The sequence below is a fragment of the Borostomias antarcticus genome (genome assembly GCF_949987555.1).
Source record: "Borostomias antarcticus genome assembly, chromosome: 21".
NCBI lineage: Eukaryota > Metazoa > Chordata > Actinopteri > Stomiiformes > Stomiidae > Borostomias > Borostomias antarcticus.
In genome coordinates, this window is record NC_140254.1 from 15705850 (window position 1) to 15722089 (window position 16240).

General features: G+C 44.1%; 2 protein-coding genes across 2 annotated transcripts in view; one reads left to right on the forward strand and one right to left on the reverse strand.

Moving 5' to 3' along the window:
* The window catches only part of akap9 (A kinase (PRKA) anchor protein 9), a gene marked incomplete at its 5' end in the record, with an annotated part of 84233 nt that extends 80901 nt beyond the window's left edge, over positions 1-3332 (forward strand). The window contains 6 exons of the mRNA XM_084454977.1: positions 264-467; positions 876-1105; positions 1679-1773; positions 1901-2033; positions 2436-2563; positions 2796-3332. Coding sequence (XP_084311103.1) covers positions 264-467; positions 876-1105; positions 1679-1773; positions 1901-2033; positions 2436-2563; positions 2796-2839 — 834 coding nt within the window. The 3' untranslated portion in view covers positions 2840-3332. The remainder of the gene's footprint in view (positions 1-263; positions 468-875; positions 1106-1678; positions 1774-1900; positions 2034-2435; positions 2564-2795) is intronic.
* A 253-nt stretch (positions 3333-3585) lies between these two features.
* Positions 3586-9739, reverse strand: cyp51 (cytochrome P450, family 51). The gene is made up of 10 exons (XM_084455448.1): positions 9323-9739; positions 9116-9214; positions 8762-8938; positions 8502-8628; positions 7991-8165; positions 7769-7888; positions 7066-7261; positions 5710-5805; positions 4807-4975; positions 3586-4244 (listed from the first exon to the last, which is right to left on the reverse strand). Exons 1-10 carry the CDS (start codon positions 9482-9484, stop codon positions 4060-4062), a joined length of 1506 nt encoding a protein of 501 aa, XP_084311574.1. The 5' UTR covers positions 9485-9739; the 3' UTR covers positions 3586-4059.
* Between the last annotated feature and the right edge of the window lie 6501 nt (positions 9740-16240).

Here is a 16240-nt window from a genome sequence, read left to right on the forward strand (position 1 = left end):
GTACTGTATCACTACTCCAGAGTACTACCATACCTGTATATGTACTGTAGTAGTACTCCAGAGTACTAACCTACCTGTATGTCCTGTATCAGTGTTTTGGTTCAGTGGGCTCTGGCAGTTAAGGTGATAATAAGGGACTCTCTGGCGCTGAGACCAGGCAGGTATGTGTGTGTGCGCATGCCAGAGCTTGTGTGAAATCTAAAGTCTCTCTCTCTCTCTCTCTCTCTCTCTCTCTCTCTCTCTCTCCCTCCCTCCCCCTCCAGGCGGGCAGCAGGCATGGTGTGGAGCAGCTGGACGCGGCGAGCGGCCTGTTGTCCCAGGAGCGGGAGGCGTGGGACAGGGAGCGGGGCCGGCTGGAGAAGGCCCTGCGCCTGGCCCAGGCTGAACTGGCCCGCCTCCGGGGAGAGATCCGCACCGAGTCCCTCCGAGACCTGGCCGGACCGGAGGCCGACAACGCCACTCTGAAGGTGAGCTGGCGCCATGAACCCAGATCAACACACTGAACCTGGGAGGACAGTGGTGGTTCAGGCACTCAAAGACATTGACTAGTGAGATATCACCTAAGGTGCTAGCCTGCTCACTGGGAGCAATTTGGGGTTCAGTGTCTTTGCCCAAGGACACTTCGACATGTTGTCAAGAGGAGCCGGGATTCGAACCGCCGACCCTACGAATCATTGGACGACCCTCTGCCTCCTGAGCTACAGGCATACTGAGCTTTTCGCCATATTGTATGGTTACATGCAAACTTGACCGTTACCAACGCATTCAGATACAGATACAGATAAAAGACACTTAAAAAGGTAAAGAAATACTTATTTTACTTGTCCCTCAATAACGCTTGGTCCACCCCCCCCCCCATCGTGCTCTCCCTCCAGAGAATGTACGGGAAGTACCTTCGCTCGGAGAGCTTCCGCAAGGCCCTGATCTACCAGAAGAAGTACCTGCTGCTGCTGCTGGGCGGCTTCCAGGAGTGCGAGGAGGCCACGCTGGCGCTCATCGGCAGGATGGGCGGCCGGCCCTCCGCCGCCAGCCTGGAGTCCCTGACGCACCGCCGCGGGCTGACGCGCTTCCGCTCTGCCGTCAGAGTCTCCATCGCCCTCTCCAGGTGAGCGCCGAGCCTCCCAGGCTGTTGGAACGAGGGGCTTTTCGCTGTACTGTATGACTGACATGCTAACTTGACCGTTAAGCATTTTTCTAGTTTCCAGATGCAGTAACAGAATAATCAAGTCGTCTTTCTCATTTAATTTCAATAACCCTTTAATTGTTTGTTTTTATTTGTTTATTTGTTTATTAGAACATAAAAAATTAGAACAAATACAAAACAGATCAATGAAAGGGGACTGAAAACATACAGTAGTACATGGTGAAGTGAAATACACAAACATACGAAGGAAATGTGCAATAGGAAGCAAAAAAAACATAAGGGCTTGTCAGGTGGCACTCCTAATGACAAACACTCACCATAAACACAATAAATAAAGTAATACAAACAAATTAATTAAACAGCTAAAGAGAAAAGAAATGTAGCGAAGATTAATTTACAAGCCTAGGTATTGTGGAAATGAGTGGTTATGAAGCTACAAGCTGCACCTCGTAGATGCCGTTGCCTCTCTCCAGATGTACAGTGGACAGCAGTAGCCATGTCTAGACGTCTTGAGTGACCTTCCTCCTCTTTCAGAATGCGTTTCCTGGTCAGGCGCTGGCAGAAGGCCACGGGGCTGGTGTCCACGCCCTCCGCTTCTGTGAACAGGAACGGGCTGACCCTGACCCTAGGTGAACACCACTGGCTTAAACCTCTAACGTACCCCGGACTCCAGAGCTCGGCAGCACACAGAAATAACCATTCAAAGACTGTAAGACTAGCCAGGCTGTGGTTTCAACTCTCTCATCTTTACCCCAGGGAGCGAAGCCAGAGACGCTGCCTTCCTGCAGCCAGGCAGCGTGGAGGGGTATGGAGAGAGGCGCGGAGGAGCCACCAGGGGGCGCAGCGGAAGAAACTCCCCCAGATCTGCCCTCTCCTCCGCACAGCACAGGTACAATAACAACTGGTCAGTAACATTGTTCAGCATACCTGAACCCCCCCCCCCATGTGTAGTGTAATTATACAACACCTACAGTCTCCCCAATGGGTTGGGACCTGACAAACAATGACTTGAAGTGAATCCTATCTTAGACATGTACAACGTAGGTAGCATGTTGTTCACTTACTGCATTGATGCCATCATGTAGTTTGTGAGTTAGTACTGTATTCTACACTTTCTTTGCAGAACTATCTACAGTTGCAGTTGTTGCAACATTTAAATTATAATTTGATGTATTCTGGCCTTATTTTAGTCTCTTCAATGCTGGAAATAAGATGATGAGCATAACCCTGAGTATAATTTGGGAGAGCAGAATCTAATTTTGGTTTGTAAAATGTGCGTTGTGTTTGGTAGGTTCCACATGGCAGACGATGGCAGTCTGACCTGCTCCCACCTCCAGAACTACGACCCTGACAGGGCGCTCACAGACTACATCTCCCGCCTGGAGGCCCTGCAGAGGAGGCTAGGGAATGTGACGTCAGGTAACACACACACACACACACCTTTCTTGACCCTGTCTGTTTTAGTGGCTCTCATCACCATGCTCTTCACATGTTACAGTACAAACAATTTCACTAATACTGTAGATTTGAATTGATATTTCCTAAAGCACACAAAATGACTGAATGGTTGTCCCATTCACCCATTTTTGAAAAGCATGTGCAGATTTAGACTTATTAAATGAACCACCAACTCATCTGTCTTCTCCTCCAGGTTCTTCGTCATATGGTCAGTTGCACTTTGGAATGAGAAGATAGAAGTCTAGAAACTACTTTGGAATGAGAAGATAGATGTCTAGAACTACTTTGGAACTGGCTTGAAGAAACTCAGTTGCCTTTTCTTGTGCTGAGCTACGCTATTTTGTATCATTCTGCTGTGTACAGTATATTTTGTGGGGACCAAATACCATTTTCTGTGTAAAACATCTTACTGTATAATCGGGCTTTTTGTCGCCAGCACTTGAAACCGCTTCTACGTTTGTAAAATTGGTCTGTCTCTTTGTTGTGGATGAAATACAATCATGTTAAATGTATATTTATGGAATGCTAATTTAAAGAAACTCTTGATTAATTTACTGTATATTGTTGTGTGGGTGGAAGAACAGAGGATGTTTGGGTTGTACTGTAGAGGAGGCTGCTACTGGATATATACACTACACTGTGTTTTGTTAGACGGTTTCAAAGGATATTTGTAGAAGACCTATTTTTGTAAAGGGTAGGAGCTTTGAATTTTCTGGGTATTTTGTCAAAAACTGAAATAAAGATGACTATAACATTAAATTAATTATAAAGTGGTCTCATCAGTTTAACTGACATCAGACAGAAAAATATTTTATCTGACTTTATTAATAAACAAGTATCATATTCACATAAACATCAAACATTTCTAGCAGTTTAACATCAAATTAAAACAAGGGAAGACTGAAGAACTAAATAGGATTCATAGGAGAGCAATTAAAGCATATCTTAAACAATGCTACACTATATACAGTAGAAAGGCCAGTGCTCTAAGTTCATAGGTTCTTGTCTCCTCTTCAAGGCAATGCATCTGTCAAGCTCCCCCCTAACCTGAAACCAATGCTACCACACATCTGTACAATTACATTATGATTGCTTTATTCTACACATCATTTTAAGAAAAAAAAACAAAAAATCTAATTGTGAATAAGAGCCAGTGGTTTACGCTGCGTAGCACCCTGAAGCGCTTTGACTCAAAGTATCAGCAGGAACTTGTGTTTAAACTACAACCTTTCAGACGGCTACTTGATGCTGGAACAAAAACTGGGTCGAAAACTTCAGATCATAAAACAATGATTTGTCTCAAGGACAAAACAAAAACGACAAAATACATGCAACAAATGTATTGCAGTCGACGCAGAAATAAAACAATTTAATTTCCAGAAGGTGCATTCATTTAATTTAAAGTTAAAGTATACTTTAACAAGTAGCGATTCTGATGTGCCCTTTCCTCTCTGTGCTCAGTCACAGTGTGTTCTCCTCCTGTACCTGATGATGGGGTTGTAAGGGGTGTGGATCATGGTGGTGTAGTTGACCGCGGGGAAGTGACCATCGACCAGGTCAAACTCGTACATGCGCAGCATGGTCGACCAGATGGTCTTGATCTGAACGTAGGCAAAGTTCTCTCCGATGCAACGGTGGCGACCTAGGGGACGGGAGAACACACCGACGTCCAGACAAAACCACAGTAAGCATGTCAGACTGGTTTTTGATCAGCTTGATGCCATGATGTATTTAAGTATTATAGTAACCTTGCACTAGTAACCTACTGTAGTGGTAAACTAAGAAGCAGCTTCTCCCACCAAAGACCAATTTCTGTGCTACACTCAAACTAGATGAATAGAATAGAAAGTTGCCATGTGTAACAAGCACAGGTACATTGGAATTCTTGTTATCGTTTGTCCTTACAGTCTCTAATGAATGCTAATCATCCTCATTCCAGTCCTAGGTACTCGGCTAGACATTTAAAGGTTCCCAAACTGGCAATTTACTATACTATCCGTCGTCTAGCAGTCTATCAGTATCATCCTCATCTACTTATCCCATCCAATCATGGATGACTATGTCTGTGTCCATGATGTAGGCAGTGCAATTAAATAATGTTCAAGTATACAGTTGTGCATAGTGTTCAATTGTTGGAGTGTTGTCAGGTTATCATCAAACGTAGATATTTTTTCCCGGTGAACGCCACTTAGCGTTTTTCTTACCGGCTCCAAACGGCACGTAGGCAAACTTCTCCCCTGCGGCAGGGTTCTCGTGGAGGTAGCGGTCAGGGTTGAAATCCATCCTCTCTGTCCAGGTGTCGTGCAGACGGTGGTTGACGGTCGGGGACACACACACCTGGTGACCCGCTGGGATAGTGTAGCCTGCTGCGATCTGGGACAGGAGGTGGACATCAGATGAAAAAGAATAATAATAATTACTGGATCTTTAGGGGTCTTTAATCAGATACATGGCAGTGACACACACGTGAGCGGCGACAACGGCACACACACATGCAACTTAAGGTGGAATTTGTCCACGGCATTTCTCCCATCCCAGTTGTCCTCCTCCAGGACCAGCCAGGAGCAGTGGGCAGCCTCATCAGTGGCGCCCGGAGACCAAGTCCAAGTGCTCGGTCCAAGTCCTGGCCAGGGACAGGACTGAAGAGCATCTGTTCTTCTGCATGTTTTTATATTCGGTTCTTGTGAGGCGACCCTTGCGAACACATGCAAACTCCACACAGAAGGGCCTGGGAGATATCCCACCTGAGTACCTGACAACCCTGGGGAAAGCATCTCCAGTGCCGACATCGTCCGAAGCGGGAATCGAACCCAGGACCTTCTTGCTGTGAGGCGACAATGCTAAGTACTACGCCGTGAGCGATTTCAGGGTTCAGTGTCTTGCTCAAGGACACTTCGGCACACTGCCAGGAGCTGGGATCGAACCGGGGACCTCCCGAGCTACATGCCGCCCTCGGTATGCAACGTAAACCACTTGCTCTTATTCAAAAGCCTTTGGTACTGTATATTGTTGGTACTAGAAGCTGGTGCTACTATATTGGGTAGGGTTTATGGTGCCATATACTCGGTCACAAGCCCTCTGATGATAAGTGAAGGTGTTCATCATACCTGAGCGGATCTTGCCATTCTCATCATGGTCATGATGGGTGGTCTGAGCCTGAGCGTCTCCTTCAAACAGTGATCCAGCAAAGTCAGCTCCTTCAGCTGAGGAACAGAAGAGGAACCAGGCAGGTAAGACCACATTTCATAGTTGACATGTATACATGTCCATAGATGATCGTTTAAAAACGATTTCCTAAATACAGTACATGCATTATAATACAAAAACATAATCAACAACCATCTGCATGGCCATTAGTTTACATACAGCATGTCTGAGTTAAAGGACAATGCTCGTTTTTGACAACCTGGACCTTATTTACGACATATTATAAGACGTTTGACTCACCGAGATCAACAAGAACAACGATTGCGCGCTGTGCGCATGCGTGCTGGAGCAAGTGGGGAAGCTATTTCGTGTCGAAAGACGTTTCGAAAGATCATATTACAGAGGCATGTGAAAAACCACAACAGTCCTACGCTCTATGTAAGCACAACTAGCGATTCATAAAGACAGATTGATGAAAACAACCGTTTCGCGGCAGAAAATAGATTTTTAGAAAATGCATTCTCGGTGCCCCGACCACCGCCATTACATGGATATACTGGCTCGCGCTGGATTTTAAATTTATTCTACATGCCTCCGAACTACACCAAAGTGATCTTGGTGAGTCAAATAACTTATAATATGTTGTAAATAAGGTACAGGTTGTCAAAAACGAGCATTGTCCTTTAAATACCGTTCGAACCCTCATGAATGTTTGCCTGAAGCCAGCCTTGGGTGCATGCTGGGTGAGTGGGATTTGTGCTGTTAATTTGCAAGCCACAGGCAAACTCAGCCAAGCACAGCTAGAGCATTTTATTACACAGCTATCTGAAATACTCAATTCTGATTGGACAATCACGCATTCTACTGGAGAATTATTTCTCGATAATTCACCGGCAACGAGCAATACTGACCGCTGCTAAGGGCAACATGTTATATGTCTATGGGCGACAGTTGAAAGTTGTCTGAAAGTTTGAACATTCTAAACAATAACGGTTTGGCTGTTGTAGCCCGTGTTCAATCTCTGAAAACGCCCATTGCCCTAGCACACAGAACCATTTCGCTGGAAAAACAAAGTGTAGTCTTATTAGTATTAATGTCGTTGGTAGGTAGCCGTGTAATAAGCGGGATAACGTACAACCAGCCGGTCATTATCGAAACAGAAGAGCACTTCAGTGCGTTACAAATCCTCTGAACGCACTTTCGGGATCTTCTTTTTCGATAATAACCAGCTGACCATGCGTTATCCCTTACTGAATGGAGGTGAATACTAGCTATTGGACCCAGGCTGGGTGAGCCCGTCGGAGGAGGAGACGGACCTGCTCCAGCTGGAGGGGCGGCAGGTTTTCTCCGCAGACGCTCTTCTGCTCGGCGAAGCAGCGCTCCTGCAGGTCTTTGTCCCTGGCCAGGAAGAAGCCCATCCAGGAGCTGGTGGTGGAGGACGTGTGCTGTCCGGCCAGGAGCAGGCCGATCAGCATCCCTGCGATCTCGTTGTCACTCAGGGGCTTGCCGGTCCTGGAGGCGGGAGAGCCGTGGAGATCTCAATCCCAGATGAACCCCCTCTTACACATGCGCTGTCCTGTCCTGTCCTGTCCTGTCCTTGCACTGTGTCTACTGTTCTATTTCATGGAGCCCCCACAGGGCTAGCTCCTATTGGCTAGTGTAACCCACTCATAGAACTAGGGTTACAATGCGTAACCATCGTTATGCACCAACAGACCAAAGAACATTCCTTGTATGTGTAAACCTGCTTGGCAATAAACCTGATCATGGTTATGATCCTGACTTCAGCCTCTATCTGAGAACTGATTGGCTTAGGTGTACGAGAGTGGTTTGGGGGAAATCCCATTTATGCTAGATTAAGCCGATTAAGACTTATTGCCTGATCATTTTTATCTAAACCAGTCTCAAAGGAACACTTTACTGTGATACTGACTGGCTGCTGTAGAGTATATCACAAGGCTCCTTATTAACTTGTGAGCATCAGATGAGCGTAGCCTTAGTAAGGAGAACGGGTCTCACTTGTAGGTGGCGTCTATGAGGGTCTGCAGGATGTCATCCACTTTCTCGCTTGAGGTTCTGCGTTTCTGAATGACCTTGAAGAAGATGTTCTTGATCTCAATGTGCGCTCTGTCCCTCCGTCTGCGAAGAGAGAGCAGGAGGACTTGAGTGACAGTGACAGACAGGAGCACCACTCTGGATTATGTTTCCATTGCGCTCTACTGTGTTCCACTGCGGTCGTACATGAAGCTGGGCAGGGGTAGCCAAGCGGGCAGCAGCCAGGCTTCGTGGCTGAATCCTCCGTCCAGGTCGGCGTACAGCTGGGCCACCCTCTCGTCCAGCAGGCCGCGGATCTCCTTCCCATGCAGGCAGCTGCTCGCCGTCAGTATGATCAGCTCCGACAACGCCTCAAACAGGTCTGAGAGGGAGGGAGAGGGTGAGACAGACTAGAGGGTTTTTACGGCCTGTCATCGGTTGGCCATGTTGGAGGTTTTAGGCTACTGAATGTAGCTAGCTAGCTAGCTAGCTAGCCAGACAGACAGACAGACAGACAGAAAACCCTCTATAGTGAGGAGGAGAAGCATAATGAGATTTGCTAACAGGGAAACATAGAAGAGAGTATTTCTTTGTTGTTGCCTCAAAGGTATCCGTGTTCATTTGTGATATACTGTACGAATGATTTTGTATTAATTCCAGCCTACTGATATGACAAACCTAGGTATTATTCCTTTGCGTTTGTTCAAAACTGTCTTACTTTTCTCCCCGCTGTCTCCCCACCGTTCAAAGTATTCCTTGGTCTCATCTTCAATGATTTGGACATGTTGTTTGAAATGGGCCATGTTTAAACCTGTCTTCAGCATTTTTTTCTGTTCCAGAAAGATCTGTGCAAAAAAGAGAGCAAGCTTTACAACAATCAGCACTGTAAAAGGACTGTAACATAATCTGTTTTTGAAAAGATACGAGATATGTATATGTATATAGTAAGACTATGAAAGTATTCATCTATGGACTTACATGATTAGGGACATCATAGGCCACCCCTTTGCCAAAAACTGGTTTGGTAATTTTGGAATAGACATCTTCTGCATTGAGGTCGTCATTCTTGCTGTTGAACATCAGTGTGGCCGCGTCACTGCCCACTAGGTAGGTGAATGTTTTGCCCACCATAGTAAAACTGAATACGGGTCCATACTGTTAATGAAAAAAAACATCAATCTAAAGAGATATGTTTATAGTCTACTGTGCTTCATGCAATCTTGTATCAAAATAGTTTTGTTCTGGCACTTTTACAGAGATTGTCATTAATGCAAATCACCCTATTTCCATATTTATTAGGCTATGTTTCCATGCAGCTTTTACCAGCCTTACCTTTTCATATGCTTTTTCCAAGAATTCAATAGGACTTTTTCCAAATGCAACAGCGTGACCCAGAAATGGAATGCTTGAAGGTATGTATGGTGGGTATTTCTAATGGAGGGGGGGAACACTTTAATTAATTTTGTGCTCTATTAATATAGCATTCAAACCAATTAATGAATTCCGCAGACAAACAAGACAAACACATCCATTACTTACCAAGTCTTTGTCAGTAGACTGTTTGAGAAGCAGCTTTGAAATGTATCCCAGTGTGAGGGTGATCACAGAGGCTGCCAGGACCACTGATGTCAAGTTGTCACTCACTTTCCCGACAGTTCTTTCAAGCAGCGCACTGCTAACCTGATATAAATGCATCGACATGGTCCCGTCTTTAAATTGTTCTGATTGCTTCAAATTTAGTGCGTTAGTAGCCTAAAAAGTTGGTTGGATGTGATGTCGCCGCAATGTGACTACCATGAAGGTCGCACTTTATAAGGCTTAGTTTTTGTCCAAAACGCCTTTCCCTGACGCGCAAAAAGTAGGTTATATTCCTCGATATTCCGTAAACCTATTCTCACCTGTCTAGATAGCGCTAAATGTTATAGGAGAAGCTCTGCGGGTTGTCCCGGGCATCTCTACCACTACCTGTCACTGTACAGATAGCCCTGCCCCCGCCTGACTAACACAGCCGTCTCATTGGCTGTTTGCTGCGTGTCCATCCAATAACTCCACACTTCGCAGCTGCAGTCCAGCACTGTGATTGGCTGTCACTACCTGGACTGATGTCTGGCTATATGATGTCACTGTTAGGGGATGCAGCCTGGCCGCTACAGGAAGAGAATCATACTGGCTGAACTCTTGTATGTCAGACGTTTCCAAGCTCATTGGCTACTGGACTGCTGTGGGACTTCATTATGAATATAATACAAGTAGGCCCCAATACAAAGTACAGCCTAGTTTGGCCAAATTAGAATCAGACAGTAAATATTGCCTATATATGCTGGGAATATTTGTATTGTTTGTATGTATGTATGTATGTATGTATGTATGTATATGTATGTATGTATTCATTCATGCATGCAGACTTAGTTTTCAGCTGCATATATCATGCATATTTTATGCATGCATTATGTTTGTTATTTTAAATGCCCTTCTAGGGACGGGCATTGGAAATTAGCAATAGCTATACTGTACATGCTATGATGCAGTTCTTATGAAGATTGCTGCACAACCTAACAATGTACACTGTATCTGTCCCTATTCAAATACACTTTAATGAATCAATTTATTTCGTTTAATAATAACACCAAAATGTTGCTATTTATTATCAGATGCACAGTAATTTATATAATATTCAAGGTTGGGAGGTTTTGTCAACACAGTGAACAGAGGGACTAAAACAAGTGTATTGTCTCTTAATTTTCAAACAGGTCAGATAAACTACTGTTACAAACATCAGGCAAAACGACTGGTGCTTTTGACCCATATCGGGCTCAGTTTGCCCTCCTATTGTCTTCACAGTCTAACAGCCTTGGCATATATCTTGATGGCCTGGACCTGAGATGAAAGGGTGCACAGGCCTGCCAGGACTAGACACCTCACGAGCTGGTCTGCAACTTTGGAGGCTTCCTTGTCTCTGTGGTAGAGATCTCTCCACTGAGTCAAAGCCTGTATGGTTTTCTCCTTCTGGCGCATGCTGCACAAACAAGAAACAAATGTGACACAGAAAATCAACTACTATGGCTTAGTGCAATGCTGAAAATAAATCAAGATGGCAGCAGACAGAATTGGTTTAGAGTCCTCTGAACATCTAAGAACTAGGCACAATCTAAATGAAGAATGTCAATAGTGTTGCAAGGTACAGTACAAGCACATTTCAATATATAAATTGTACTTTTAGCATTGGTGGTTCAAGGCTTACGATTTATTTCCCTTGGCCTTGAATTTCTCAGATGGTATCCTCAGTTTCACACAGAAGTGGTGAAAGTCATCACTATGCAGGTTACTTGCAACAAACCGGAATGCGTTTTGTAAGATTTGCTCTGTGACAAGAAGACAAAATGAGAGTTTGAATATGGTGATACATTTGAATTAGTTTGACTGTGCTTTATGATGTCATTATTCATAATAACAATTCAAAATTGAAAAAAGAAAGCTGTGTAACACTTTGCATTTGCGACATGCACCACCTCTACAGTGCCCACGGCCCAGTCAGTGGTCCAAGATTCAAGATTAATTTGTCCCAAGGGAAATTTGTCTCTGACATACAGGCTGCTACTGTACATACAGTGCAAAGGTGCCATAACAAGGACAAAACAACCATTAGTACAAACATGTGCAAACAGTTTAATGTACATTCATACATAGTACAATCAACACTGCTTATGGCCAGAGTCTAAAGTCGCACTGAAACTGACTTTTGATCATCTAACTTCCGTAGTTTGACGTATTTCCGATGCAAACAAGCTATGAGGGTGGGACATATGTTTAGAGGAATTTGATTGGAACATTGACAAGTGGACGGGTTTTAATAACTTTAGACATATTTCGTTAGAAGGATAGCGTTGATTGACGGGTGGATGTCGTGAGATTATTGGCCTAAAAGGTACCTGTTGTCGTCATTGCACCTGACCTACCGTTTTCCAGGAAGTAAGAATTGATATACTTTGATATAAGATTACAACAAAAGTAGAATCGTTGAATAGGTGAACACTATGACCAATTATGTGAACCAAAATGGGACAGAATGCTTTTTTTCATTTCAGTGCGACTTTAAGAGACTAACTGATAGTGGAATAAAGGAGTTTTTGTATCTGTTGAAGTGTCCCAACCCTGATCCATACCGTTCCAGGTGACCTCACTGCTGAGGTGCTGTCCGATGGGATACATCTGGTGTCCGTCATAGACCTGCTTAGCTGGTCTGATGAGAGGATTCCCCTCCAGCTTCACATGCTTCAGAGACTGCAGCTGGGTCAGATCTGGGGGTAAAGACTGGAGAAGGTTCCCTAAGGGAGGATGATGGACATCAGATCAAAAGACGGAGGTGACACTGTGCTCTGCCCTTCTGAGCACCATATGACATTATTGAAAACTATGGTCGCTAACATTGTATGATGGGAATAAATATAATTAAAGAAAATAACTTTCATTTGAGCCCCAACCATAATAATGATAAACATTCCAAGGATTGATAATTATTGAACAATAATATTATAACAATTATCTATAAGGCCAAGGCCAGTGAACACGACTGTTTAATATGAATGAACATTTTCTACCTTTCAGCTCTAGATGCTGTAAGTTTTGCAAAGCTGTTATAGATTTGGGCAGGCAGGAGATGATGTTGTTGTTGGCTATAAGCTTAGTGAGGTGCTTCAGCTCCCCAATATTCTCAGGAATCTTCTGGACTATGTTGTCCGAGTAGTCCAGCTCCCTCAAATGTCTGAGCTTCGTCAGGCTCTTTGGCAATGTAGCCAGCTGGAAGGAGGACCCACAGAGCGATAAACAGATCTTAAACTATAAGAATAATATTTAGAAATATTAAGAAAGTGACTACCACATGCTTTACGTAGTGATCTCCATTTAGCGTACCTTAACTCCTCTCTTTTGGCACATTTTCAACTTTTCGAGTGATGTCAGATCACATACTTTGACAGGAAAGCAGAAGAACTGGTTGTTTGAGAGATTGAGGTCTTTGAGTTTTCTGAGTCCTTTCAGCTCTGGGGATATTCGTCCTATTTGATTATCAGACAGATCAAGTACCTGCACTGCCTTCAGATGGCAGAGCTCCAGAGGAAACTCCTCAAGCCTGTTCCCCTGAAGTAGGAGCACTTGCACTCTTTTCAGGCCAGACATTCCTTCCGGAAAGGTCTGAAGGGCATTTCCACTCAGGTCCAAATGGGTGAGACTGTGCAGTTGGTAGAGATGTTTGGACAAAGTACCTGTGAAATGGTTTTCACTGAGATTGAGGTGCTGCAAGGTTTGGATTTCACCAATGTTGGCAGGCAGCTTGGACAACAGGTTTTTGCTGAGGTCCAGCCATTGTAGAACAAGTCCGGAGCACAATCCCATTGGGAAGTTGCGGAGGTGGTTACCACTTAGATCCACTGAGGTTAACTTCGAGCAACTGCTGAGGGGTATATGAACCAGATGATTCTTGGAGCATTCCAAAATGGAGAGGCTTTTCAACAAGCAGATTCCACAAGGTAATGTCTCTAACTGGTTCCAATTGGCCAGTAACTCTTTGAGGTGTGTTAAAGCCCCTATGCTTCTGGGGAGTTTCTTTAGTAAGTTTCCAGAGATACAGAGATGCAGTAGCTTTGAACATGAACTTATTTTTTCAGTTAGTGTCCTTATCTTGTTGTAACTGAGCTGCAAGACTCTTAACTCTGTCAGTTTCTCTACATCCTCGGGAACAGCTGTTAGTTGGTTCTTACACAGGTTGAGCTCCTCTAGGTTTGTCAGGCTGAAAAGTTGTGGTGGCAATAAGATCAGGTTGTTAGCATTTAGAGATAGTTCTCTAAGTTTTTTCAGTGCGGACATGTGTTTGGGTAAGGTCACAATCTTGTTGCCTGAGAGATTGAGCTTGAGGAGGTTGAGAAGTTGACATACCACCTGGGGAAAGTATGAAAGCTTGTTCTTTTCCAAATTCAAAACACTGACATTCTTCAAGGATCCAAACGATTCTGGTAAAGTAGTGATGCGATTTCCGCCAAGATTAAGGACGTCTAAAGTGGTCAAATCTCCAAAAGCAGGTGGCAGATGTTCCAGGTTGTTGTTGCTTGCATTGAGATGTGTAATATTCTTCAGTTGACATAATTCATCTGGAAGGTCTCCTATTTGATTGTTACTGATGTCAAGGACTTTGAGAATGTGCAATATTCGGACAGCTGAAGGTAATGACGTTAACTTTTTTCCATGCAGAGATAGGAATTCCACATTCCTCAATCCTCCAATTTCCTCTGGGAGTGTTTTAAGATCATTGTTTGATAGAGAGAGACCTTTCACAGGTGTTTCCTGAATTATCTCGAAAGGAAATGTCTGCAGTCCCTCACTTTCTAACGAAAGAGCTGAGTTTTGGTAAGTCAAAAGTATATCTTCAAACATTTTACTGCAAAACCCTGTAAAACAAGAACATAAATTCAATGTAGGCCTAGCCTTAATAGGCATATTCCATTTCCAAGTTGCTAGTTAGTAGGCTAGTAATTAGTAAGGTTAGGTTAGCCTACATTTCAAGGCCTACAGTAGCAACATCAGCTGATCAATTTGTAAACTGTTAACGTTAGCCTAGTTAGCATAGGCTACTACATTGCATTGGTATCATGGATGTATTACGCTAGGCTACATGACATGCATTGAATTATATCAATCCACCGCACCTTTTCTGGACTTTAGCCTATCACTGATGCTTTGCAACCATGGTTACACATGTCGCTAATGGTCATGTCGTCATTGTAGGCTTGCCGCCCTATTGCGGGTGTAGTCCAAAATCCCTTTGGGAAAAATGAATAATGGGATTTGCGAAAAATGCCGAAAATAAGGTCTTGTTTAACAGAGACTCACAGAGTAGTTAAAATACATAGGCTAATTGAAGATGAGCTGAACAGTATAGTTATAGCTATACTTATAGCCTAACTCACGCCATCTACTGTCTACAAAAATTAATGGTAGACTGCTTGAGAATCAGATGCAGTCGTAGTTTAAATGTCAATAAAAATCATCACTGTCAGAGGGGGTAGGCTTACAGGTCAGGGTGCAATGTGGCAATTCGTTTTTTCATTAGAATGTCAAAACGGAAAAAGGTTTTTTTGGCCCATAATTCTGTTGTTTCATTCCAAATGGAGAAATGAAAACCCACATCCCAGCAAGTACTTAAAACGGCCGTTTTTTCACTGTTGGTCAATTCATTTCTTCATATTTTGTTTCGGGCCGTGAAACAGAAAGACGAACAGCTGATTCCTTATTTCATTCTGTCTTCCAAGGTGTCAGGTAGGGAAAACGAAATCACGTGGTCTGTTAGTCACGTGGTCCAGTCCAGCATCACAGGAAGCGGGGTCATTTAAAAGTCCTTATTGGTCTGAAGCTAGCTAGCTAGGTAAGGTACATTAATGGAGATTAAGTCAGTAGTCGATCGAATTATTGTTATTAAAAGTGGAGAGGGTGTATGATTTTTTTTTCCCGATTACCGTCTAAAACAAGCGAAAGGGCGCTGTGGGTACAGCGTCTGAAGAGAGGATAACGCAGTGGTGTTCTAGCTGCTGGACATGGCCAGGTCACTGATGGGAATCGTCTCCAGGACAGAGTTCGTGGGAAACATTTTGTGAAAAGTAAGTATTCGTTACTCTTGTTATTATTACAATAGACATTCCAGTCTCACCAGGCCATCAGTTTTTGGTCGAGACCCCTTTCATGATGTCACGGAACGCCATCAGGCCGAGAGGCGCTTCTCTGAGGCTTATCCGGACATCACAGCCCTTTTTGAGCATACAATCAACCACCATTTTGGACCCTTCCAAGAGGCTTTAATGCATCTGGTTCATGTTTCCTCGCAAGTGTGTGTGTGTGTGTGTGTGTGCGCGCGCGCGCGTGTGTGTGTGTGTGTGTGTGTGTGTGTGTGTGTGTGTGTGTGTGTGTGTGTGTAACAAGTGCATGCAAATTGTACAGTAATTGTTGGAGCACATAATGAAAGAACACAATGTACAGTAAACAAAAGTATTTTAATATGTCTATCTCTTCTTAAATATCTTACAGTTTGAACAAGTGATACCAATGGAGATGCCCCCGCGCCACCCTCTCCCTCCACCCAGCCATCACAGAGGGGCTTTCGGACACTGGAACTAGTGCCACCCTCTCCCTCCACCCAGCCATCACAGAGGGGCTTTCGGACACTGGAACTAATGCCACCCTCTCCCTCCACCCAGCCATCACAGAGGGGCTTTCGGACACTGGAACTAGTGCCACCGTCCTCCTCCCAGTCACCTGCCTCTTTGTTATTGTTGTAAATAGTTATTAAAGTGTGTTATATTTGCTTCAATCGCACGGGCTGTTCTGCGTTGAGTTAGCATGTCGGAAGGACAGCAAGATCTAAGGCGTTATTAAGGTTAACAACTGTCTGATCAAGTGAGTTGGTGTGGCACT

Bases quoted from the DNA above. Each gene is read 5' to 3' on its own strand.
- cyp51 (XM_084455448.1), bottom strand. From the start codon at position 9,484: ATGTCGATGCATTTATATCAGGTTAGCAGTGCGCTGCTTGAAAGAACT. The intron at 8,166-8,501 runs GTAAGACAGTTT...CCTCCCTCTCAG, and splicing joins GGGAGACAGCGGGGAGAAAA to ACCTGTTTGAGGCGTTGTCG. The intron at 5,806-7,065 runs GTCCGTCTCCTC...TCTGTTCCTCAG, and splicing joins CGCCCCTCCAGCTGGAGCAG to CTGAAGGAGCTGACTTTGCT.